This window comes from Excalfactoria chinensis, chromosome 6, assembly GCF_039878825.1.
Source record: "Excalfactoria chinensis isolate bCotChi1 chromosome 6, bCotChi1.hap2, whole genome shotgun sequence".
Taxonomy (NCBI): Eukaryota; Metazoa; Chordata; class Aves; order Galliformes; family Phasianidae; genus Excalfactoria; species Excalfactoria chinensis.
In genome coordinates this window covers 37,286,135-37,312,829 of record NC_092830.1, presented here as the reverse complement: position 1 = coordinate 37,312,829, position 26,695 = coordinate 37,286,135, and the positions used below count along the sequence as shown (strand labels likewise).

The 26,695-nt window shown below is 53.0% G+C and overlaps 1 protein-coding gene across 2 annotated transcripts; it reads right to left on the bottom strand.

Annotated features, from left to right (window-relative positions):
- PWWP2B (PWWP domain containing 2B) lies at nt 1-25,727 on the bottom strand. Of its 2 annotated transcripts, none has more exons than XM_072340182.1 (3): nt 25,496-25,727; nt 21,467-23,084; nt 1-597 (listed from the first exon to the last, which is right to left on the bottom strand). In XM_072340182.1, the coding sequence occupies exons 1-2, from the start codon at nt 25,636-25,638 to the stop codon at nt 21,485-21,487; spliced, it is 1,743 nt and encodes a 580-aa protein (XP_072196283.1). In that variant the 5' UTR covers nt 25,639-25,727; the 3' UTR covers nt 1-597; nt 21,467-21,484. The 2 variants fall into 2 exon arrangements, with proteins under 2 accessions (XP_072196283.1, XP_072196282.1); XM_072340181.1 differs by lacking the exon at nt 1-597 and adding an exon at nt 11,103-12,585.
- Between the last annotated feature and the right edge of the window lie 968 nt (nt 25,728-26,695).

Below are 26,695 nucleotides of genomic sequence, written 5' to 3'. Positions count from 1 at the left end.
GATTCACCCATTGAGGTCAGTGCCTTCACATTTCCTCTGATTAATGTCCCAGCAGGACACACTGCGGCGCTGTATGGGACAAGCCCACCTCTGTGGCACAAGGGAGTGCAGTCCCACAGAAGGCACCTTTGGGTCCCAAACAGCTGGGCCAGAGCTCCTGCAGTGACAGCAGGTGGGGAATGCAGCTCCCACAGAGCTGGTGACTGTCCTACAGCTGCAGCTAATGGAAACACACAGGAGAATCCCAGGGGAGTGCCTACTGGGTAAAGCAATTATTCCTCAGCCTGAAAGGCAAGACAGGAATCACATTCCCTAATGCCCATCCTAAAGCATAATTCAATAATTAATAGTCGCTCTTTGGCACTTGTATAGTAAAATAATGGCATCTGAGAATTGGGAACGCAGAGCAGCCTGAGGTTCCCCTCAGCAGTGATCATTCATAACAGAAGGGCTTTTACCCAAGAAATGAGAAGTTTCTGGATTTCAGGCAGGATTCACAGCCACGGCTCAGCTCAATGGGCAGCAAAGGCATCCACAAAGCCCACCTGCTTCTCGCAGCTTGGGCTCCACTTGTCTCCAACAGAGAGCTCCGGGGACCTGGAACAGGAGAGAGACTGTCAGAAACCAGCACAGGAGGTAGAGCCTCTTCCTTAAGGCTACTGGGAGCTGCAGAGCAGTGCCGGGCTGTAGGAGGCTGCAGAGAGCTGAGGTCCCATTCTGCTGCCCCACGTTGGCCCTGGGTTACTTCTGCAAAAGAATGGTGCTGTGTTGGTGCTGTGTTGGCACAGCTGCCCAGGGATGGGCCCCGTCCATGGAGGTGTTCAGACCCGCAGGGATGCGGCACTGACTCAGCACTGAATTGGCTCTTTAGAAACATGAACCAGCCCTGAGTGGGGGCCATGCAAATAAGGAGATACAGACATTCCTCCTTCCAGTAGGTGAATCAACATCCATCCATCCATACGTGATGAGTCGGAATTGCATTTTGCTTTGCTCAGATGTCTCAGAGGTGAGTTTGAAGCCGCCTGTGCCAGGGGGGAGCCCCAGGTGGAAAGCCCAGCCTGAAGCCCTGGGACAAGAGCCAGCATGCAAACAGGATGCTGAGGGTTTATCCTCAATGCATGGAAGTTACAAAATACTTTCTGACTTTCAAGAGTGATTCATGGTTTGAACTATTTTGGGCAGACCTTTATGAAGTCATCAGCAAAGTTCCGCAACAGATTCCACTCCCCAGACCTTTGGCCAGATGCTGAAACACCAACCACATCTGACCCATGGATCTCCTTTGCTTCCTCTCCTCCTGAACACGATGTTCATTTCTCTCTGGTTTCAGATGGTGGAAGCACTCAGCAGTTGGGATCAGTGCCCGCTCAGCATGCTGCTGGCAGCTGTGCTGTGTGATGCTGGTGGTGCTCTGCTGCCTGCAGATGCATTCAGCATCACACAAAGCACAGCCCTCATGGCTGACACTGGATTTAATCGGAGACAAGGTAACAGATTGAACTGGGTCTAACGTGAAGTTTTAGCACAGTATGGATGGAAAATGTCAGAACTGGACAGTAAATGGGTCCCAGCTGTGTGGCACTGAGGCCTCACACCAGGAGTGCTGTGGGATATGTGGGAAGAGCCGGTGCTGGTCCCAAATGCGTCCCTGTGGTGCCACTCTCCTGATACTCATTGGGAACACAGTTCAATTGCTGCGTTCATAGCAGAGAACCCCTTCACTGGGCCATACCAACACACAGCTCCTGCCAGGAGCTCCCAGCAGCAGTCCATGGCACAGCCTCATTAGCTGCTGTCCCTGCTCACCGCACTGCCACCAGCAGTGTTTGGAATGCAGGCCGCACGGTGCGGCCTGGTGCGGCCGGCAGCACAGGGGTTATGGTGCTGCCAAACCATGCTGGTGTGGGTAGGAGACCAAGCACTGCACACACACATGCGTTTGCATAACAGAGGAGGAAGGAGAACACCTCCATTATTAGGGAGGAATGCTTCCTGCCCTTCTGCAGCCCAGCAACCCCGTGGTGCAGCAGGCAGACATCACTGGCGCTTCCCAGCCACACACACACCTCCCATGCGGGAGCGGTTCCCGTCAGGCCGGTTTCAGGCTGGTTTCAGGCTCTCCCCACTTCCCATCACCCCACCCTGACGCACTGCTGCGTTGATAGCACTGCACATGCTCTAACAGCGCTGCTCCTCGCTGTCACCCTGCAAGGGAGCGCCGGGGAATTCCCCGCGTGATTCAGGTCTGACCAACACTCAGATCCAGGTTCTGCCACCCACAAACTGGGATTCTCCTTTTCCCCACTGTGTGGTGCAGCTCCTTGACCCCTCCTGGCAGCATGGTGTGCTCTGCACAGCCCCAACCAAAAACACAACAGCACCCCAGTGTGAAAGCTGCAAGCACCCCTGTGTTCCTGCCCAGGGAGGCAGAAAACCTGGAAGAGAGACCTTGAAAGCCGCAAGATCCGTATACTACAGCCTTGGGGCTCTGCTGGAAGGCACTCTGTATCTCTTTGACATCTCATGCATGAGAGGGGTGAAACAAAGCTCTGAATATTGCAGTGCAGAGTGTAGCAATGAGGGCTGACCTTGCACAAACTGCGCTCAGTGCAGCGTGCCCTGCAGCTGGCAGCCCAGGGACTGCAGCTCAGCACTGCGCTGCTGAAGGGCACAGGCTGGGCATGCACCCTACGTTCTGCTCTCAGGTGCTGGGAGCACACTGCTTCATCCCCACACAGCACTGGGAGCACACTGCTCCATCCCCACACAGCAATGGGAGCACACTGCTCCATCCCCACACAGCAATGGGAGCACACTGCTCCATCCCTACACAGCACTGGGAGCACACTGCTCCATCCCTGCACAGCACTGGGGGCACACTGCTCCATCCCCGCACAGCACTGGGAGCACACTGCTCCATCCCCACACAGCACTGGGAGCACACTGCTCCATCCCCACACAGCAATGGGAGCACACTGCTCCATCCCCACACAGCAATGGGAGCACACTGCTCCATCCCCACACAGCACTGGGAGCACACTGCTCCATCCCTGCACAGCACTGGGAGCACACTGCTCCGTCCCCACACAGCACTGCTCCATCCCTGCATAGCGAAGGTCCCGCTGCTGCCGGGTGCTGCACAGTGTGCATTGTGCTCACGTAGGCCCTGGGATCCGGGGTTCATTTTTAGGCTGTTGGTTCTTCTCCCACTGCAGTCTCCCCTGGTTCAGTCCTGTTAGTGCACTGCTCTGATACCAGCGATAGGCACAGAAATTATCAGTTAAGTCCCAACATGGCAACAGTGGGGAAACACAACACAAAGGGAACTACATATAGCGGAGATAATGAGGCAAAAGCTTCTGCTGAGCAAATGGAAGTTGAAAACAGAATCAGAGCTCAGACAGAGCCCTCCAGCGCTGTCCTCACCCGGGCTGGGAGCTCCATGCAGGGAGCAGGGCTGGCTCCATGGTACCAGCAGGAATGGGGGTGTTGTCACAGCGGGCAGCGCGGTGCCTGGGAACCCCGCAGGTGGTGCAGCTGACACGGAGGTAAGCCTGCTGCGTTCCCATTCTCTTGGTCTGTTTGAAGCTGGCACGAATCAAGTCAGAGGGTTAATCCCCACCTCGCAGACACCGGGAACAATGCCATGCTAATGCTTTCCTGTGGATTTGCTAATTCGACTTTTCTTTTCAGGAGACATCAAAGCAGGATCCCACAGAAGAGAACTTCCTCATCAGCACAGAGAAAAAGGAAATCACTCATTTAGTGGGAAGGATGCAGACATACCAAAGGGAAACATTTCCATTTCCTTTTTCTAGCTCTGAAAAAGAACTTAAAAGAGTGTAAGAGTGCATTCCCTAAAGTCTGCGTTCATTGCAGAGAAATGGAGCTTTGGGCCCTTCCGCACAGTCACCCTGTTCTCTAGCCCTGTCAATAAGAACACGGATAGAATGAATGGAACATCATTTTGTCGTTCATGATATTGTACCATATCGTTTAAAAGAGAGGAAGGGAGCCAGGAGGAAACAAAGGACACGTGGAGAGCCCAACACAAACGTCAGAGATTTCCTGAGCACCCAGCCAGCTCTGTGTGTCCTGTGACCCATCCCAAAGAACTCTGGTGTACCCCAGCAGGGCACACTGCTCCACCACGGGCACCCTGCAGAACTTTGGCCAGATGGATCTCCAGAGGAAGCCTCGAGTTAATTACACTAATGACAAACAATACGCACACAATAGGTCTGCATTCAGATCTATCCTGCTCACACCTGCTGCTGGCTGTGGGCACAGCGTTCGTGCTCTGCTGCAGGCCCTCCCACAGGCACCCAGTGGGTTCTGCTGAGCACGCTGTGGGGCTGCCAGGAGGCTGCAGACATACTCCAGATCCGAAGTCAGCACCAAGTAAAGCTCATTGCAGCCACAAGGAAGACAAAAAGCTCTCGGGCCTGCCAAGGACAGGAGAAGCGAGGCTGAGCAATTCCTTCACTTTGCAATGGAGCAGTGAGGAATCCAGGGCTGCATGGTGCTTCTCACTGCCCCACTGGTGGTGGCAGAGCAGCAAAACCATCAGGCATGGTTCCATTTCCCGGAGCTAAGAACAAACTTGTTGTACACGGGGTTTGCTGGAGCTTTTCCGACCCTCAGCTTTTATCCAGCACAGTTTAGAAGTTATAGCCTGCAGAACCGCTGGGCAGCTCAGAGCCACATGGAGCTGCTGGAGCCACACAGCTGTGGCTGTACACGGCCACGGACATCAGCCACGGGTTTCCTTCCATTCCAGCCAAGCTATTTGTTTAAATCTTCTGCAGAAGTGAATTCCAGAGAGATACAATGCACTGGGGAAAGAACATTTATCGGCTCCCAATGTACTGACCTTCCAATTTACACGTAGCCTCTTGAAAAGTACTGCTGTTAATTATTATTATTACTGCATCAAAGGAAAAGTGCTCCCTTTTAGCCATGAGATTTAACTGAGAAAGAAGAGTAACTCCCAACCTCAAAAAGCTGGATGGAATTCCATCGTGAGCCTTCCAGAAATGACCAGAAAATTCAGCCTAGGAACGTGTCATCCCACCTGAGCGCTCTGAGCTTTCAGCTCAGTTGATTTCTCCTTGGAAATCAATAGATCTCTAAGACAAACATATCAGTGTGCCACACATGTGGGTATATTTTCATCATGTAATGAGGAAAAGTGAATCAAAATATCTATCAAGCCAAGTGGAAAATTTTAATTGCAAACCAGCGTGCTTGAAGCCAGGTGTATGCCTGGAAGCTGCCTCGTAAAAAGCCAGCGCTGCAGTTTCCCCCCAGGCCATCAGTGCTCTGTACGTGTCACAAATGCGCAGTGTGCAGAAATCTCTGTTGCTTCCTCTGGAAATAAAACCTGCAGCTTGTTTGGCCACCGTGCACCCAGAGCTCAAAATAACACTTGTGGAGAGCTGCGGCACCAGGGCGGGCTGCGGCACGGGACAGCCGGGGACAAACACACCTTATCTATAAATACATCAACAAACAAACGCGGCCCGTCCCAGGCTCCAGCTCCAACACGGGTGCTTTGAGCAGAGAAAGAACAGCTGCTGGGGGAGGGCAGCCCCAGGTGTGGGGCACAGTGCTGGCCCCCATTGCCTCCCTCTGGCTCTGATGGCAGTTGGACACTCCTGCTGTTTCTGCAGGGGGTAATTACACAGTGGTTGAGGACTTCAGCAATGGTAAGACATCGGCACATGCTCCGAATGCTCTTTATAGTGTCCAAGGCACAGATGTCAGCTATATGTTGTATTAATGAGAGCTTCCCTAACAGTGCTCCCCTCAGAACAGCTTTAATGCCTGAGATCAACCTCACAACGAGCTCAGGCCCCAACGCCCCACACTCAGCTCCCTTATGGGGCACTGACAGCAGCAGGCACCTCCCAGGCACACAGCGGGGACTCTCAGGCCCACGCCTGCTCTGTTTGCCATCAGGGAGCATCAGCACACAGAGGCACCAGCACTGGGACTAGCGCTGCTTTCCTGACTCCTGTGTCAACCTATGGGCAGCCTGCTCGGTGTGCACAGCCACAGCTGCACATCCCCACACAGCCACAGCTGCACAAACACAGCTGCACACACACACAGCCACAGCTGCACACATGCACGTACACAAAGCTGCTCACTGCAGTACTGCCTTGTCAGGCAGGGCCCCTTGGACACCAGGACACAGCAGTCAGAGCATGAGGTGTGCAGAAGGGATGACGTGGTGCTGCCGGGATCCCAGCTCTCCTGCTGACTGTGCTCAGAAGCCACCAGGGACAGCATGCAGCAGGGCTCGCTCTGCCTTGGCTGGGATTTGCTCTGGCCTCATAGTCTCCTCACAACCTTGTTTCATCCTAGAGGATGAAGGTCCTGACTTCTGGCCATGGCACTCCTTCACACCAGAAGATAACGTCAGGACCAGTTTTGCAATGACAGATTATGTCGATGGGCATTGAATTGAGTTTGCTGACTTGTAGCAAAGGGAGAAACACACAGACCTGCACAAGAAACGCTCTTCTACACAAAACATTTTTCTTTGTGTCTCTAAAAGACAACAGTATTAATAACAAAGGAAATGCTGAGCACATCACGCAGAAAAGTGTGTGTCATAACCATCACCATTGTGTGAGCACCTGATTGTAATTGGCTGATGGCAACTAATCCCCAGTATTGCAGTGGGAGGAGGGAAAAGCGTCAATTGCAGCTGATAATTAACATCTGTGATGTTAAGAATGGTTTCACATTGAAATAGGGATGAATTAAATTTAGGTAGAACTGTGCACAGTCGGAGCACAGCACTGCACTACTACGTCTCCTTCAGGTGGGACTGAAGGCTGGGGACAGCAGAGCAGAGAGAATAACAACACTGGAGAGCAGATGCTATTGAGCCAAGCAAGCATCAGCCTACCTCCAGAGGTCCCTACAGTCCGAACAGAGGAGGAGATAGCACTGAGCACATCAGGGAGATGCTGATGTGCCTGTGCTACGTCTGCCATTGCGCACTGCGCACAGCCCAGATGCTGCTGGAAGCCCTGCACACAGCACGGCAGTCAGTGGGGTGTGCAGCGTCCTGTGCCTCGTGCTCCCCTTGGCTGCGCTACATAAAACCAAATGCAGCTCCTCTGACAAACCTGACTCTGCTCTGGAGCTGTCAGATGACTGCAGGCAGTACAGCTGCAGCTCTGAGCCAGCTCCTGCTCTCCTGCTATCTGACTGCTGTGTGCTGTTGGAGGCCATGCTCTCTAGGTCCCTGAGCACAGCACACCCATGGATCTGGCTGGCCCCACCTATGAGTTCCAGCACGCCACCCCTCCCCCCCAAACTGCACAGTGTTCCCTAAGAAGGAGCTCACCCCCCAGCCCTCCTAATCCATTGGTGCACCTCAGTAGCCACTGCTGCCCAGCATGGTCTGAGCATGCTGAGCACCTTTGCAGTCCCTCTAGTGCCTGTGTTTGCTTATCCCACACACAGCAGAACAAGTCACTTATGCTCCCTTTGGCACAAGTGCTGTGGATGCATTCCTGTTTTTACAGTCTCAGCAAGGCAGTAAAATTAAGCAGAAGGAAGAGCTGCATTTGCTACCTAGAAGCCAAGCGTTCAAGGCAACAAGACATACACAAGCAGCAAGCAGGCACTGTGCTTTCAGTAGCACCGGGGTGGCAAGGCAGTCGTGGGACAGGCAACCAACGTCCTTGCAGCAGGGTGGGCACCGAAGCTGTGTCAATGCACCTGAGAAGTGCCCTCCTCACAGACTGCCACACCTCAGGGCTGGATCCCACCACGACCACACAGCATACAATCAGGAATATTTCCCCCTAATAGCAGGTGGGTGTCGAGTCAGGAGCCCTACAGCCTGGCACAGGACACCTTTGGCAGCAGAGCCCCTAGTAATGGTGCCCAGCATGCGCAGAGGCCATTAGCACACTCCTGGATCAGGAAGTACAGCCGTGGGGGAACCAGGAGCACAGTGTGGGTACAGTTTATGTGGTCCCCACCGTCTGCATTCTCTGCACCCTCACCTGAGATTCACATATGGGCTTAATCTCAGAGTACACTGTACCTCCGAGGCCAGCCCTTGCTCCCAGCCCCTGGGAAGCAGCATGCACAGACACTGGTGGCATCGATCCCATGTATGCACTTTCCCTGCTGGAGAAGAGACCCAAATTCTAAAATTAAGTGCTCGGAACAAGCACTTTGTGAGCCCACACTGTATCAGCAGTCACTGAGTAATTCACAGCAGATCTAAGATTAGCTAATGAAGTCCAATGACTCATCTGCCAAGCCTTCCTGCCACCGGGAAAATTCCATTTTTCTGTACCAACAAAACTTCAGTTGTGCAAATTATAAATGAACACAGCTTGGAGAGGTCATGGCGACATGAGGATGCTTATCTAGAACCCACTGGCACAGACCATGCTGCCACTGGCAGCAGTGCATGCCTGCGCTCCCCACAGCAGCACGTGGCTGCTCCCCCAGTGCCCAGCCCCGCAGCGCCAGCCAGCACAGCCGCAGCACACAGCGGGGTGGGTCAGCCAGCAGCCGGTGATGGGAGACCACCAGCCCAAGCCCAAATGGCACCATCACAGGGGCATCCCACAGCTCACCAAGACACAGGTGCTGCTAAGCCAGGGCACCTGCTGGGTTCATCAGAGCCAGCTGTGCCAGTCAGAAAAGAGGATTACAGCACTGCTAAGAAACCTTATTCTTGACCAGATATAACCAAATGAGTCTCCAGCTCTATAGAACACCCCACTTCCCCATTCAGAGGGTGTGAACCCACTGGGCAGCGCAGGACAGAGGCAGCTCTCACAGTGGGGGCTGAGGGGTCCCAGACCTGACAGCCTGCTCAAGATGTGAGGCTGAGGGAAGGTGGGTTGCGCACACATAGCTGCAAGCTACAGATACAGAACATTTGCAGAACGCCTTGTTGCAAGGAAATAGTGATAGCTTCAACATTTCAGTCAGAATAAAGTATTGAAAAATCCCTACCCAAAACACACCAAAGAACAAACTCTGGTTCTGCAGGCCCTACGCTGAGAAAATCAGCTGTTTGAGCTGCAGCACAGCTGTAGTGCTCAGGAGGAAACCTCCACAACCGCAGCGTGGAGCAGAGAAGGCTATAATCAGCTGCTAGCGTAACAGGAACTGAAGTGAACTGAAGCAGCCCCACCATTTCCTAAAGCCACATGCAAGTTTTAGAATTATATGAAGGGAAACCTGAAAAACTGAGCAAAAAGAAGAGTGTCACCAGACAGAGGAGCCAGTTAGTGGTGCTCAGTGGGTAACACAAAACCAATTGGCAGAGAATACTGAAAACAACTTACTATCCCTGAAGAATTTCCACTTATTTTTGAGCCTAATGGAGCTTTGCTCCAAGAGACTACAGTGAGCTGTTCAGAACTTCACATCATTAATACGACAGAAATTCCACTTAACTTCCTAAAATCAGATAAGAAATGGAATACCAGTATGTTCTTGGCTTTTGCTTCTGCATTTGCATCAGAATTCTTATCACTCATCTGCATCGTGGACAAGGCCAAAAGGCAATTTGCTGTGAGATTTCTGCTTTAAGCCTTGCCAAAACCAAAGAACAATCATTTCAGTGAGCCAGCTTCTTCAGCTCCCATCTGCAGATGGACAGCCGAGCTTTGTGCTGGGGGGACACTGCTTAGGGCTGCTGTGTAATCCACTTGTAGAGCTGAGCCTCGGGTTGAGGATGGACACACAGGCCGCTCGCACAGCCCTGAGCACTGCATTGTCTATACTGCAACCCTGCAGCACTGCACAATGAAGCAGTGTCCATCTGCTGACTCACCTGCAGCTCTTTGAGTTCACTCATCTGCTTCATCCTTTAAGCTGGCATTAACACAAACACGTGTCGGGTCCTGGCAGCTTAAGGATACAGAGAACAGTGCCACCAGATTCCATCCCCCAGCTCTTTGGGAAGCGCCAGAGTCCCCCCCAACTCCTCAGAGGGCAGTGAGCCAGTCTGGGCCGTGTGACTGCTGACAGAGGGCCAGGGCTCAGCACTGACAGTTCCCCTTCAGCTCCCCATGTGCAGGCAGAACCAGGTGGCAGAAAGTATTCTTCACTTTGTGCGGGGCTCAGTGGCCTCAGGGATGTCCCACACAGGCATGGGGATGCAGCCCCTCCCAGGGTACACAACATGCCCTGGGGAAAACGGTGGGACCCAAAGCTGGAGGCTGCAGATGTGACTGCAGGGACTGCTCTGCACAGTGCTGGCACAGCCCACGCTGACAGTGGCAGGTTGTCACTGCACCAATACCTGCTGGGGCGCTTACAGGCAGCAGGGGTCGAAGTGCAGCACCACTTTCCCATGGGAAGGCCCCCTGGACACCCGCTCTGAGCAACCCTACCCTGGGGACCACAGCCAGTGTCAAGAGAAGGACACTGGGCTTGTTCTTACCTTCCCTATCTGTTCCACGTTGTCTGCAGCACTGACACAAGGATGGAGAACAGCGGCACAGAGCACGAGGCCTCAGAACTTGACCCAGCAGGTAGCAAGACTCAGAATGTGAGCTGCGCCTGGGGCAACCAGCACCCATCTGCAGGTCGTTGTAGCTCCAGGTAGGTGCTTTTCCTGGGCACGAGGGTTTTGCTTCTTCTCACTTTGCCCTTTTGTTTAAGCAGCCAGCAGTCTACCTGGAACTCCTGTCAGCTAACTGCTGCCACTGCAGCCAGAACGCTCTGCAACACATCTTGGCAGGGGATTTGTACAATGAAGAAGCGTGTGAGCAGCAAACACAGAACTCACCTCACATAGCCACCAGTTAACCCTAAGCTTGAGAGGATGCTAGGAAAAAAAAGACAGACAGATTGATAAAGGCCAAACTGTTTTTCCCCATGAGTGGGAGCACTCAGTGCACAGAGCATCCTTGCCAGCTACACATGCTGTTTTGGAGATGGGCACAGCAGATGCCCAGGTAAACAACTGCTTCTTAAAGGCTGTACACAAGGTGCAGGAACACATTCCTTCTCTATACACTGCTGTCTTTTTTTTTTTACATTTATTTCTGGCAAACAGGAAAACTGTTTGTTTGCAGAGGTAGCCAAAATTGACCTTGGGAGACAGATGTCCTATTTTAGCAATGCATTTTAGTTTGCTCGTTTACCGCAGCCTTTCTACAGTTTTAAGGGAAACGTTTTTGACTGACTGCGTGCTCTTGTTGAGACTGAGCAGAAGGGATTTTCTGCTGTTGGACTTCTCATGTTGAACTTTGTTGTTGTTAGGCAGAAAGGGGAAGTTCGGGTCTCTCTTGCTGACGTTCAAAATACCACATTATAACCAGCATGAATCAAGAAAACACAAGCTTCTATGTTTTCCTTTCCACTCGTTCTTTGAATTTGACAACTGCTCATCACAGCACTTGCTGCAACAGATTAAGAAGAAACAGGAAGCAAAATCTGTGCAATGGTTCTTCAGCTACAAGTTAATCTTCAAGCAGACGCAGATACCATTTAACCTAGCAGGGGCAACTCTGAACTCTTCTCCAAGCACCAGAAGCAACACATTATCAAACCCTAGACAGGACCTTTTTCTAGGGAAAAGCTGGACAGCTGCAGAGCAAAAGAAACTCAGTGATACAGTTCCAGAAGTTTCATCACAGGTCACTTTGTTTCCCAAACCATTTCTGTAGGCCGACAGGCCGCTCCTTTCCTCTGTTTCCCTTAAAGACTGCCAGTCGCTTCTGGTAATGCATGAGGATGAAGACCTCTTCTATCTATGTGTTTAAGAGGCCTTATATCACACTCGCTGACTAGGAGGTGCGGACACACAAGTCGGCTCATTCTCCAGCTGGTGCCACCAGGCCAACCACTCACCTCTGCACATGCGCTGCACGAGGACCAAGGCTGTGCTGCCCACTGCTCTGGGTGACTTCCGAGCACTCACCGAGGACACACAGCTGTCCAAGTGACCCACTGACTCCTTGTTCACGGACCTGAAAACATCAGCTCTCTCAGCTCTGCAGCAAATGACCTTAAAAAGCCTTAACATACGCAATGACGGCCACATGGTTACGCGGTGCACATTTTCCAAGTTTTAATAGACACGAAAGTGAGTCCATTGTACTTAAGACACTACAATGATTTCATTCTCCTGTATGTCTCGCTCCAATTACATTTCTCAGAGTACACAATGGAGTAAATGTTTGGTAGCTTTTAAAATTAGAAGTGTGTGAAATCTGTAAGTAAAATAAGCAGCAGCATAATTTGGGGGATTTTATCAAGAATAGCTAACTTTTTGTAATAAATACATTCCAAGGTGTGTATTTTGCTGTTCTCCTAGTTCATTGCTGTATGACTCGTCAGATTCTCATCCTAGGTTAAGAAATCCTTGTCTCTCCTGCCAGCCTCACACCAGAAGAGCCTCCTAGCTCCACGTCCCAGTGACTGTCACCTCTCCCAGATGATAAGCGGCGCAAGCTGACAAGGAAACCCGTCCTCCTGTCACGTGCAAGGCAACCTCTCGCTTCTCCTGGGGAGCGCGTCAGGATGTGTACAGACTTCATGACATCCTAGGAGAACAGCTGTGCTCTTATCTTCTGTTACCTTGAAGAAAGTGAAAGAGGCAGAGGTTACTGGGAGAGGCACAGACTGAGCGGCACTGGCTGTGAGGCACACGCTCTGCATTTTGGCTAAATATAGCCTGGCATTCTGCTGCTTCTAGCTTGCTCAGCAGGCAGGAACAGCAGCAACAGCTTCGGAAGAGACTTGTCAAGTTAACAGATCTAAAGCAGGAGTGGGAATTTTCTCCAAGACAGACCTGATATAAGCTTCAGTGATAATAAAAATCTTCAGTCCCTGCCTCGAAGCCTTTCAAGCCCCTGCTCAGGGTGGGGTCTTGTGGGTTAATCTGCCACAAGTTCCTACAAAGAGCACCACACAAAGAACATCTGCTCGGTCCTGCCTTCACTTTTCAAAGACGATCTATAGAATAGGATTATTTCCCTCTTGACAGCAAGCCTTACAGAAGCTTTTCCAAGTACCAGCAGCTGCTCAGGACACCAACTACTGCCACAGTACACAAATCTAAAGTGAAGAGGTGCAGAAGCCCAGCCTCCAAAGACGAGAGCTAGCCCTGCCTCCCTGCACACAGCTCCTCTCACCGCAGGAGCTTCCCTTCTGCTCCAGGTGTTTGCTCCAGGCTCCATGAGGATGCAGTGCCACAGCAGCGCTGCAGACCCCTTGGGTCACCCAGTGCCTTGGACAGCTGGACGTGACCAAGCACACCGAACCATTTCTGAAGAGTATTTAGGCATTAAGAGTGTGTGAGATGATCTTTTTAAACTTAGAAATGCTAAAGAATACACTCTGAGATGAAGATACCAAGTGGTAATGAAGTTTGCTTTGCACTTGACTTGAGGCCCTTTGGCACTCCCACTAAATATCAGCCTCTACAAATGGCAGATGACAGGCTCCCAGAGGAACACCTACTGGAGAGCGATGGGCCCGTCACAGAGAACAATTACCAAAGAGAACAGTCCAAATCTGCAGCTTTCTGCACCTTACCTGCAGTCCTACTCGCAAGGTGCACTTGCCCCAGTGCTGCAAGTCAGTTAAACTTTAAAGGGCACATCCATCTGTCTCCATGTGGAGAAGCCAGAAGAGATGTGAACCAGCTTCACGAAACTTAGAACAACTTATGAATGAATTAGAAGAAAAACGGCAAAGGGATTCACACCTGCACTTCTCAAGGGCAAAAGCATCTCTGCAACACACTTCAAAAGGAAATTGGTTTGAGATGTATCGGCCCTAACACATGTCCATGCCAAATCAGCTAGAGAGGCCGAGTCAAAGCCACAGGACATGCAGGCAAACAGGATTAATGCTAGGAAGCAAGAAATCAAAGACACTTAAAAGCCCTTCACAGCTGACATTTCTGACTTATAAGTACAGAACACAGTTAAACCAAGAATGCCAATGCCAAGCACAGAAAGATGACTACATTTCCACCGCAGCTGAAAAGGCACCAATACCTCCTCTGCAGGCATGGAACCAAAAGAGACACCAGTTTGCACAGCCCCGTCACCCAGGATTCTGAATATTGCACACTCACTTAAGACTTCAAAGATCTGATTTAACGCACCATGGACGCCAACCCCCAAAGCTGCATTTCAGAGGGTTGCAATCAGATTCCATGAACTCCTTCGGCTTTCAGCAGAATTATCCTGCTCCTGGGGAACTGAGGTGTCATAACAAAGTCGAATCACCTTCTGTGAGTTTTTATTAACCTTCAAAGTCTACAGACTTGGTAGAATATCCCTCAAACGTGTTTTGCAAGAAGCTGACTCTTCAGAGGCAGATTATGGATGGAGAATACTTTGTCTAGAGAGAAACTCTGCATTCCACTGTTGAGAAGGTAGCAACGAGCCCTCAGGCCAGGCATACACCCTGCGATCTCAGGCTAACACTGGAGGACAGAAGTGTCCCAGCACAGGCACAGTGCCCAGCAGGGTCACACAGCTCCAGGTGCTGGCCCAGCTCAGGTGTCCTGAGCGACCCGCTGCACAGAGCTCACAGCCCTTCTGCAGCAGCAACACACTGACTGCCATTCACAGCCTCCCACTTTGCCCTGGAAACCTTCAGAGGCTTGTGTTTAAAATAAGGTTCGTGACAGAGCAGTACCTTATGGGCTGCGTTCAGGACACTGCTGCAGCTTGACACAAGTATGAGTAACAGAGTGACTGACTCAGGACATTGGTATGATCTGCAGTTGTGCTAAACTGTACAACAAAAGAGAGCTCTCCTGAAACCAAGAGCTTATCCACGATCAGAAAGATGCAGGTTGGGATCCAAGAAGGCTTCTCGCAACTACAGGTTCAACAGCTGCAGGAAGTGACAGCAGAGCTCCCCTGGCCTTGTCCTGCTGCAGGCTCTGTGCTCACAGAGGGGCATCCCACCCAGACATCCTCTGTGGCACTGCTGTGCGGGTCCGTGCTCACAAGGAGGGTGTGGGCAGCGGACCAGATTATTGGCTTGGATTAAAACAGAGCAAGTCAGCACTCATAAAGGAAATTAAACCGGTAATTTGGCTACAGTTCATTTCTTCAACAGCAGAAAGTACATAATGTACACACATAGCAAAAAGAAAAAGGTTGTCTGATCCTACAGCAGTGAAAACATAATGCAGATGAAATGACTTGGTACGCTGGTTTGGAGCATTCACTCCAGAAAAGATTCAACTTAATGGAAAAAAACAAAAAGCCTTCATTAAATTATACCCCAACTCTTCCCTTCTGCTTTTCTTCCAGAAAGATACACACACCAGCAACCAAAGAGATGGTTACACGGATAATGTAAGGCAGTGGGAAAGGTGAGGCACACGATGCTGGGGAGTACACATAGTCCTCACGAGCTGTGTCTGCTCACACAGACCCATGCAGGAGCCATGCAGGGACCAGAGCACAGCCCTGCAGTCCCTGCCCTCAATGGACCTTACCACTGCCATGTAGGATCTGCTCCTGCTCAGGGGAAGGGAAAACCTCAGAAGAGAGAGCACTTTCAGCTTGCTGAGGAGCTGGACTTGGGGTGCAGGGACTGCAGGATGCAGAGGACCAGCTGTCCAAGAACTGAGGCACTGGACACTGCGTCATCACTGACAGACACAAGAAGCCTACATATATACAATCTCAGGACATGCAAGACTCCCCAAACTTGCTAATGCAAAGCCCAGATATTCGTTAAAAGTAGAGGCAGGGTACATAACAGATGCATCGAGCAGATTAACACAAATAATGGGCCAAGCACCTTCACATGGCATTAACAATGTCTGGCTACTGGAGGGACCTTACTCTTCTCTCCTTCAGAGGAACCAGCACCCTTCTCTACACAACGTACTCCCGTTCCCAGATATCCCCCATTCCTTCATGGCACAAATCAGTCTTTCTACTGGGGAGACTTGCAAACATCTGCCTATAACTGCAACAGACAGAGGATGAACTGAGGCAGAAGGACAGACAGCCTCTGCAAGGACCTCACCCACGCTGCTGCCCAGTGCTCACCTCTAAGCTGCACGTCAGAAGCCCTGAGCCTGAGATCCCATCTGCCCACCTTGCCCTGGGATAAAGGGAAGGCAGCAACAGTGTAACTTTAACAAATGAAATGAGTAAATGCATACAGGTCAGGGATGAGGATGGAAACTCCACTTCTCAAAGCAGAGCAGGGCTGCAGGAGGCCACCCAGCCCTCTGCTGCCCCTCAGCCTCCCACTGCATGCTCAACACTTCCACTCTGAGGTCCCCACTGCTCAGCAGAGGATCTTGCTGTCCTCCCAAGGAGAGCTGCTAAGCCCTTCATTTACACAAATCTCCTTTGGCAGCTGAAGCTACAGCTCACGTAAGCAGATCACATTCTTGGGCATCTGTGCAGTCTGCATGCAGTTAGAAATAGCACAACGTATGGCCAACCAGCATTTCCAAACCATACGCCCAGGGCAGCAGAGGGAAAGTGGCAAAAGGTGGCACAAACTCAGATCCACAGGTCTGCAAGTGCAGCAGCAGTGCTCACAAGCCGCCAGAGGTGCAGCTGCAGTCCCAGAGGTATGCAGCACAGACTGCTCCAGACTTGTTCTCCCACTCTGTGTCAGTGTGCACCACGCTGACTCCAAGCTGTCTGAAGGAAGACCTTTGAGAGGCAGTAATTAAGCAGGATGCTTGGTTTTAGTTGACTGAACCATCCAGAAACCAGGCCAAGAAAAATCCTGAGCACTCCTCATCTGGGCTGAAATATCCCACGTGACCAAGTAGGTGTTTTCAGAACTGCAGCTACCACAGCAATCACCACAGCTTTATATGCAGTTCTATAACCTTTCTGGTGCCACTGGTAGAGCAGAGAGGAGGAAAAGGAAAAAGAAGAGTGATTTATGCTGCTTCGAGAACTGCTGGCAAGCAGCACTGGCTGCATGCAGATACAGAGCCCTGAACATGAACATCTTTGAAGGTGAAGTCACAACCCAACGTTCCAAATTTTACATTAGAGCTTACTATATATAGCGAGCACGCAGCCAGCTTTGATTCCTGCTGTATGTAGCAGCAGGGCGCTTTGTTGACAAATGGCTGCCTGGATGGATGCGGAGGGTCTATTAGCTAACAGCAGTAAAACCAAAATCCTCAACAAGGCAGCTTTGTAACATTTCATGGTATCACAGCCACAGCATCCCTGGGGATGGGGGGGAATAAAGAACATCCCAGACCAGAAAAGAAAAATGGACACACATACTGTAAGCTTGGTCCATATAGAGATATATACAAAAGCCTACAAGCAGTTTTTCCAAAGAGCTTTACTATTAAAGAGCTGCCTGTATAAAACCAGAGATAAGCTGGCTTTTCAGTCACTGTGAAAGATAACAGAAGAGCAATTGTTTAGCTCTAAGAACTTGAAGTTTATGCAGCTGCGGGACTAAATATGAAGTTCAAATATGATGTTATCACAAAATTGAGCAGAAAGCAAATGCAGCCATCCAAGAAAGTGCCCTGTTCTCAGGAGAGCATCAGCTATGGAGCGCAGTCAGCCTGCAGTGCCACCGCACCAGGGCTTGGTTCCCAGGCATGTCCCACAGTGCAGGCTGCTGAGAAATGCATCCCCACCCCCCAGCTACAGCCTCCCCACCCCCCAGAAAGCCTTTCTGACCACAACCACCACCTCTGGAGACAAATCCCAGACCTGAACTGGGCTGAGGACAACACAAGGTCTGTAACAGCCTCACAGTTATCACTCTAGACAGACGGTGCTGAGGTCAGTCTCTTCCACGCTGTATTTCAGCCTCAGTTTCTTCTGGCTTTCATCTTTTTCCCCAAGCAACAGTCCAAAACTCTGATCACCGAGAGCTCAGCTCTCCACAACAGCCACTTTGGTACATGACAGATGAGTTCCCCACTGTATTTCTAGCATCGCCAGCTGCTGCCACAGAGCACCTCCTCCCAGGCTGACCAGGCTCAGGGACACCAGCAGTCCCGTCCCCAGCAGCCTCCTGCCCCTGTGCTGCTGCAGAGATCCCAGGGCTGTAGGGCCGGACCTGAGTCTGAACCATCCTCCTGCAACGCCCCACAGAAGGCAGGGGAGCACACAGCCCACCCCCAGCTGGGACTTCGGAGGGCACTGAAGGGCATTCCTAAGGACAGATAGAGCCAATGCCCTCCATGCTCCCAGGCACTCACTTTTCCAGGCTCTGCAGTAGGAGCAACCCCAAGTAAGGGCTGAGCCAAGTGTTGGCTCTCACCCCAGGGAACATGGGACCTGATGGCCAGCAGGGAGGCTCAAGCCAGTGAGGCCACCTGATCTGGTGCTGTCAATGCTTTCAGGCACCGCTGTTAACAACAGCCTCCAGCCTCAGAGCCAGCAGAGCCAGTATCTGTGCTGCAGCACCAGGTACAAACTCAGCCGTGAAGCAGGAGCCATCTCTGCAGCACACACAGTGCCAGGCTGGTGGCAGCCCTGCACAGAGGCTACAAAAGCAGAAGCTACAAGGCCTGAGAACATGCTGAGTGTGTGTTTTCCTCCTGGCTACACTCTAAACCAAGTGTCTTACAACGTGGCTTTTACGAGCTGCTTGCCCCCCTGCTGTTCCTCCAGAAGCCTTGGCTTAATAGTCAGTGACAGGGTTCTAATAAAGTACACTCCTTGCAAAAGGATAAGGACAATAATAAACACTCAAAGCGATCCCACCAGCTTTTCCAACCCCAAATGTTTTCTTTGTTTTCAAATCCAATCGCTCGCTGTTTTGGATGCATTCACAAATTACCTGAATGCTTTGTATGTTTTTTTCCAGCACGACTCGCAGAACAGCACCGTACGTCAGCAGAGATCCACAACAGAATGTGTGTCAGCAGCTCCAAAGCTCTGCTGTGCCTGGGATGGTAAGGAGCAAAGTGCAGGTGCCAGGCACACCTCCCAAGCACAGCAAGGGGCCCTCGTGCAGCTCCCGGAGAAGTCACACTACAGTGGACTTTTCCAGCTGCAAAGTGTGGTATTACAGCCACATGCTGGCCCCTGGAAACAACTGTAACTGATCCAAGGCTGTGCTGCCTGTCAAAGACCAGAGCCTTCTGACACTGAATTGTAGCTCAGGTGTCGGTGTGCAAGTCCTAGGACTAAGGAAATGCAAACATGAGGGAAAAGTTAAGAACAGCCAACTCACAGCTGGTGAAAACACTGCAGAGCTACCGAGGATCACTCAAGGAAAGCAATAAAATTCAGCGCTCCTGGCGGAAGAGAACTAGATAGAGGGCAAAGCTCAGACCCAACGAGCTGTCATCCAAGTGACGTAGCAGAGCCCCAGCATGTGGGTTTGGCAGGGAATGTGAGCAAACATGGCACACGTGGAACATGGGAAGTTGTTTTGTTCTGCTTTTCTCGCTTTCTTCTGCGTAAATGCGGTTGTTGGTCAAATCATCATGCAGGCAGCTCACCTCAGACACAAGTAAGGCAGAAAACCAACCTCAGAAAGCCAGCTGATGGCCAACACAAGAGCAGTACATGGTAAATGCCTCTAAGTATTTGTACGTGCACGGGGAGGCTTGGCCAAACAACATGCAGGGAAAGAAGGGTATGGTGTAACCATGGACATCACATCATCTCATTCTCATTATCTCCTCTTTCCCCTCAGTTTACAGGCCTGCTCCATCCCCTCTGCTTTGTGCCTACAGGACAGCGGAGCTCACAGGATTAGGCAGCCAACAGCATCCATCCTGCTGACATGGCCCCAGGTTGGTTTATCCAGGAGTCAGGGATTCTGGCCATTACTCTTTGATTGGCACAGGTAACACCTTCTGAGCATAAGGATTATTTATGCTCCAGATCTACCTCGTAACAAATTTGGGTCCAACTTGAATACTCTCAATATAATAAAGCTTTTAGACAGAATCAAGCAGCAAGATCAAGACTGAAGCTTAAATGCTGCTGCTACCATTACATATTCTTACTGGACTGACTGTCCGGTTGTCCAGAACCCTGAGCCCACGAGACAAACATGCCACAATCTCAATATGCACTCCAACCAGGCTTGCTGGGGTGGAATAACAAAGTTCATCACCCTCAAGCAAATGGTGAGCAAGGGGTACAAAAGTGCTTTTCTCCCCCAGGATTGTAGGAGCATTGCCCATCACAGTCCCACTGCATTCCAGTTGCTGAGGCATAGAACAGTGAGCAGCCTGCAGCAGGAGCAGTACTGGCTCATGCACATGAACGGTCCTAATGCCATGAGAAAGAAAACTCGGTGAAGAGCTCACAGGACAACATAGTGAATCAGTAAAAATCCACCGCAGGACACTATATAACAGAGAGACATTTGACAAGATACTTCCTAACGATAAGTAATGGTTTTCAGATTAAAAACTAATCCACCCCCTTGCTTAACAGTATCATAGATGAGATCCTACCTAGGAAATGACGACTGGAAAGTTGTGAAACAGTTCCAGATCTTACTCAAGTTGATGGAATTTTCCCCATGGATTTCACTGAGGGCAGCGCAGCAGGCAGCACCAGCGTTACGCACAGCACCAGCGTTACGCACAGCACCAGCGTTACGCACAGCACCAGCGTTACGCACAGCCATCCCGTCCCCATCACACCACACCCAGCCCTTACAGGCACTGCACTGTCATCAAGGACAAAGTTCTGACTGCTTGGTGGAGGGGAGACCTCTCCTACCCCCCTTCACACTTGCAACCAACAGAAGTGCAATACAGAGGCATCAAAAATAATTAGCTCCCATTTTCATGTTCCCAATTGTATGTCCTCCAAGAGGCTGCAGGTGAAGACCAGAAGAATTGCAGTTGGTGATCCTGACCAGCCCGCAGCAATGTGCCAATGCTGCAACAAGCCAAGCCACCTGTGAAATACTCCTCCCCAGCCAGCTGGTTTTGAGTAGCATCATTTTCAATGGTCATAAAGAAAGTGCCACCATAAGAAATAAACAGTGCTGGCGTTGCAGTAACTGCAGGGGAAGAAAGGACCCTCAAAAAGCATCTGATTTTTGTGAGTAACCGCTTGGTATCAGCACCTCGGTATGATAAACATGACCTCGACTCCAGGAGAAGTTTTAGTTCAGAAAACAGCCTGGAGCTGCTGACCCTTCAGGATTAGTTCTGTCTCAAGTGAGTTACCACCAATGCTCACCACAGCCCAGCTGCAAACGGCTCTCACACCCCACTGCAATTGTACCAGCTCTCCAAGCAAGCACTGCTCCCTTCCTGAAGGCATCAGCTGCTTTGTGCTCCCCTCTGGGATTCGGGGCAGTGATCCCATGGTCCTCCCAAAGCCGTGCAGCTAACAGCTCCTATCACCTCCTAAACTACCAGCACCAACTCACACCCAGGAATTTAAGTCTAATATTAAATTGCTGAGATCAGGAAAGAAAAGCCAGCAGTGGAACGTTAGTTAAAAAATGACATGGAAGTTTCTGGGAGGGAAGCAGCGGCCCAGCAGGCACTCACCTGGTACTGGTGGCACAGTTATGTTTCAAACTGTGTTAAGAGATCCCTTATTTCTGGAGTCAGGTGCTCCACTGCCTTTGCAGCCTCAGTGATGGCTTTCCGATACATCCCTTTCTTCTTGCGGTTAAATCTCAGTTTGAAGAATTCAGAGAAAGGAGAAAGTTTTGAAACAGATAAGAACGAAGTCGTTGGAGAACCAAACCACGAGACTTTGGCTTCTCGCCATGAAGGTTCCCCGTTTTCCTTCTGGCTAAGGTTTATGTCAAGAACGCGTGCCGGCCACCACGGAAAGCCATGAATTTTACCCCAAACAACATCCCCCACCGCTACAGTCCTTCCGTCTTCAGTGACGCATTTAGACACGCTCTGGGTGTGCAGCCTGACCGTCAAGGGTGGCACGATTTTACGCTCATCTTTTGAAGATGAAGACACAGATGCGTCATCACCAGGTAAAAAGTCACACATTTCTGGTGATGTTACCTCCGAACTAGAAGACTTGGACTCGTCTAGACTGTCATTACTACACACCGACAAGCTAGAGGAATCTGCTTTTCTCTTCCGGTAATTCATAAGGAAAGCCAAGTTATCGTGTCCGTCTTTACTTTGGGGAAACCTTTTAAAGTCCTCGTCTTCACCCGAACTCCCTGAAGAGATCTCAGCCAAACCTCTGTCTGTCGATTCACTGGCGTAAAACGCGCCGGGATTCGACTCCCTGCTGTTCTGAAGGACATTTATCTCATCGATAAGTTCTGCCTTGTAAATAGAAACACTCTGACCGTCGTTGATGCGATGAGGCTTCAGCCGTATCTTTGGAGGTGGGACATCCGCACTGGGATGCGCCGGCCGCGTCAGCTTCAGTTTGGGAATGGAAGCAAGCTGGCCGCCCGCTGCCTTGTCCACGCAGCACTTGGTTTCCTGACATTGCTCAGCATCTCCGACCTCCTCTCGGTCCTCCTCTCCGTTCTGCAGCAGCCGTTCGGGACAGAACGGCTTCACTGCGCCGTGCACCCGGGAGGGGATCTTCACCACCTCGCCTTTCCCTTGCGGCGTGCTGTAGGATATTTTGATCACCGGCGTTCGATGCACCAGCTCCCCGGCAAATCTGTCCTCCTCTCTCTTCTCTCTTTTGTTCCTTTTCTCCGGGCACTCGGAGTCGCTGTGCTTTTTCTGCTCCTTGTCCTGCACGCTCATCTTCCTCCTCGCCTTAGCATTCTGCCCCGCCGCGTTCTCGTCCTCGGGGTTCAGGGTATTTTTACACTTCTCACAGAGCACCTGCCTGGGCCGCAGCCTGATGGTGCTCATGATCAGCCGCCCCGGGTCTCTGTTCCGCGACAAACGCCGCCGTGTCCTCTTGATGGCCCGCGGCGGCGGCTGCAGAACCCACTGGCTGTAGGTGTGCCGCAGCCACAGCGGGCGCGGGAACGGCGCTCCCTCGAAGTAGGGTGGGTACGGCGGCAGGCTGCCGGGCGGCGCGGGCAGCAGCGGCGGCACCTGGTCGTCCCCGGGCTGCGGCTGCGGCTGACCATGCGTGGGATCCCCACCAGCAGGAACGGCGCAGGCAGCGGCAGGAGGATCCTCGGGCTTCGGGAAGGAGGAGGGCAGGCAGAACAGCCCGGACCTGGAGCAGGGTGAGAGATGGAGGAGACAGTCAGGGTGGTGCGAGGGGCAGCTCTGGTCGGCTGCACAGCTAACACACTAGTTTCACAAAAGCAAAAAAAAACACACACAGAAACTTCCGCATCCTAATAACGCGGTATTTTCCCTTTTAAGACAAGGCAACCATTCCCACAGCTGAAAGAAGTAACCGTTCCAAAATTTAGAACAGGTGCCCTACTCCTGTGCTGGAGGAGACACAAGATGAACACCTCTTTCCACCACTGTTTGCAGAGAGCTTTCGCTCCGAGTTCCAGCAGGCAAAGCTGCACGCTCTGGGAACAGGCTGGTAAAGGCACAGGAAGGCAGTGCTACACACGTGCAGTGCAGCCCTAAAGGAGCCCCCAGAGCCCTTACCCACACTGCCCACACTGTGCCTGGCTGTCAGCTTCCCACCCAAACCTGCAGCACCTGGCTTTGCTGTGCATCTCATGCTTCCCAGCTGTGGGCTCACTGGAGCAGTTCTGCTCCTCCCCTGGTCTCTGTATATGTGACTATTTGTTATGATGAATACGGCGCTGCTTCAGGAGAGCAAAGGTAAGGGCAGCAACGTGCTGTTGGTCAAGGCCTCATTTCAGCACGTGTGGTCCAAGCAGAGGTGCCACACCACGCACAGGTACTGCCATAAGGAATCCCTCTGCGGCACCAAAGCTCAGAACTGCACCTCGTATCTCGGGCACCAGAATCCCTGGCTGAGGCCTGACACCTGGCAACATAATACCAACACAGCACTTCAGCAAATATCCACCCCAAACACAGCACCAGAACGGACAGCACTCGCTGCCCTGCCTTTCCAGAGATCCTTCGGTGGGGATCTTTAAGTGTTTCAGCTTCTTTACCATCTCTGAAATGAGGTACAGATGAGTCACTAAAAGCCCCAGCAATGCAGAGCAGCCACAGATGAGGCAGCAGCTTCAGCCATAGATGCTGTGGCCCCACAGGCACTCACCAGGCACTGCTCCCCTTCCAGCTGCCAGGAAACATCTCGGGGAGGTACAGAGAGGGCTCCGACCACTGCTGCCCAGCAGGACAGTCAGGGGCTGCCACTGGGGATCCCACTGTGATGCCCTGAGCCCCAGCTCTGCTCTCCTTCACTCGGTCACAGACCCTCTCTCTCACCTGATCCTCATTAAGACTCCAAAGTTTAAAACCAAAGCTTACATAAAGTACGCAAGGCAGAATCAATCTGATTCCAGTACCAGCTCACCGCTCCTCTCCTGCTGGAATAAAAGATTAACCGAGGTGCCCAGATACTAAGGAGAGAGGTTACCAAAGGCCGTGCTGTGTGGTTGGTGCCACCAGGAGCTGCAGGGGCTGTGTGTATCCCTGGGAACCTGCTCTTGTCCTCAGAGCTCAGCCTTGTCCTCAAGGAGACAGCTGAGAGGGCAGGTGCCTCTCGAATAACAGCCAAGGCAGCGAGCACACTTTGTGCAGCCAAAGATGTCAGCATTGTTCGGAGGACAGCGGGAAGCGGCACCATCCCCAGAGCCGGGCCTGTCCATTTCAGTTATTTCAGGCCATAAAACCATCCCGTTTGGCTGTCCCAGAACGCCGCCCTACAGGAACCCACCACACCGGCCTTCATAGCCCCGCCTGCCGCTCACACCGGGGCTCAGGTGTCCGCTGCCGTGCGCTGCGGGTGCAGCCGGGCCGGGCTGCCCCATCCCCCCCAGCTCGGGGCGGGCACGGCCACGTGGGGCGAGTTTCCTCCAGCCTGGGAGCAGGAAACACCGTCCCTCCATTGATACCCGTTCTGAACTAGCACCGACTATTATCATCGGGAGTTCGGACCGTAACAGCAGCAGTTCTGTTACTAAAGGCGCCGGCCGCACCGCCGTTCCGCGACTCGCGGTGTCGGAACGTGCGCGGCATCGTGTCCCGCAGGGCGGCTCGGGGTCAGCTGGGCCGGGCGGTGGCGGCACAGGGCTGGGGGGAACCGGGCAGCCTTCCTGCCTAGGAGCACAACCAACCCTACCGGCGGGACACAACCAGCCCTACCGCCGTCCTTCCGCGCCCACCGCGCACCCAGCGGAGCCCGGCCCGGCCGTGGGGGAGAGCGCCGCGGGGCTACGGGAGGGACCGCAGGAGCACGGGGAGGGACCGGGAGGGGGCACGGGGAGACGCGGACGCTGACGGCGAGTGCAGCTGACCGGCGCTGCCCCGCGAGGCCCTCCCGGTGCGGCGCCCCCGGCCGGGGGTGCTGCTGGTGGTGGTGGGCTCAGGTGGGGTCTCGCGCGGTCGCCCCGCAGGCCTCGGCCGGCAGCACGTGGCGAGGCGGCGGCCCCGGGACCACCGCGCCGCTTTGTTCCCGCCGCGCACCGGCAGGAGGGATCCGACCCGATCCGGTCCGGTCCCGCCCCCCCCGTCCCGCCGTACTTCTTGCCGCAGTCCAGCAGCACACCGGCGAAACGACGCTCCCCGCAGCGCAGCGTCACCACCAGCGTGTCGTTCACCACCTGCTCCACCAGCACCGGCAGCCACGCGCCCACCCGCGGCGCCTCCGCCTCCGCCTCCGCCATGCTGCCGCTGCCGCCGCTCCTCCCCTCCCGGCGGGGCCGCGCGGTGACCTCACGGTGCGGGCAGCCCGGAGCGGAGCGCTGACGTCACGGCGCCGCCCCCGCGCTGCGGGCAGCCCGGCAGCCCCCGCTGCGGGACGGGACGGGGCGGGGCCGGCAGCACGTGCGCGGGGCGGGGCGGCGGGAGCGCGGGGCGGCGTTGCGGGCCGGCAGGGGGCGCTGGCACTTACCGGGGGGCGGGGCCACGAGGAAGGGGCGGGGTCTATCTCCTGGCCACGCCCCCTTTCCCGCCCCGCGGAGCACCGCATGGACCGAACGGCACCGCATGCACCGAACGGCACCGCATGGACCGAACGGCACCGCATGGACCGAACGGCACCGCCGGGACCGAACGGCACCGCCGGGACCGAACGGCACCGTCGGGAGCGGAGCCCGCAGGGTGACAGGGCGGCCGTTTGGTCCCCGGAGGATCTTATCAGCCCCCAGCAGCGCAAAGCCGTTCCCAGAACCGTCAGTAAAGGCGAACAGAACGTCCCGCTGCAGCCCCGGGAGTTGCGGTGCAGCGGTGCCCCCTGGCGCCCCGCACAGCCCCGCGCATCGCCCCAAACCGCCGCCCGGAGCTCCACGTGTAGGAGTTTTGTTCCCCTCCTCCAAACAAGTTTCCCACGCGGACTCCCAGCGCTGCCCTCGGACACGACCTGCTCCCCACGGTCGGGCGACGGAGCACAGAAGAGAAAAACACGAGGCTCATTTGAAGGCACGGAGCCGCAGGGCGCTCCCTGCCCCCCTTCTCAATCCAAATCGAGCTCTCCTATGCTGTGTAAACTCCCGCAGTGCCAGCAGCCTGGGCCCCGGCATTTGTGGTCCCAGCTACTCAGCTGAGCATTTGATAATGAAGCTCGGGCAGGAGTTCTAATGAAGGTGCATGAAGTGGAACAAGACCCCACTTATACTTAACCAACCGCCTCCTCCAAAGGCAGCCCTGTTGTACTGCACGTGGTACTGCACACAGCACCATGCACAAAACATCCCTTCAAATCAGATTTCCTCCTTTTGCTCC

Excerpts from the sequence above, each read along its gene's own strand:
- PWWP2B (XM_072340182.1), bottom strand. The coding sequence starts at position 25,638 with ATGGCGGAGGCGGAGGCGGAGGCGCCGCGGGTGGGCGCGTGGCTGCCG. Across the intron at positions 23,085-25,495 it reads CTGCTGGACTGCGGCAAGAA|GTCCGGGCTGTTCTGCCTGC; the intron begins GTACGGCGGGAC and ends ACCCTGCTCCAG.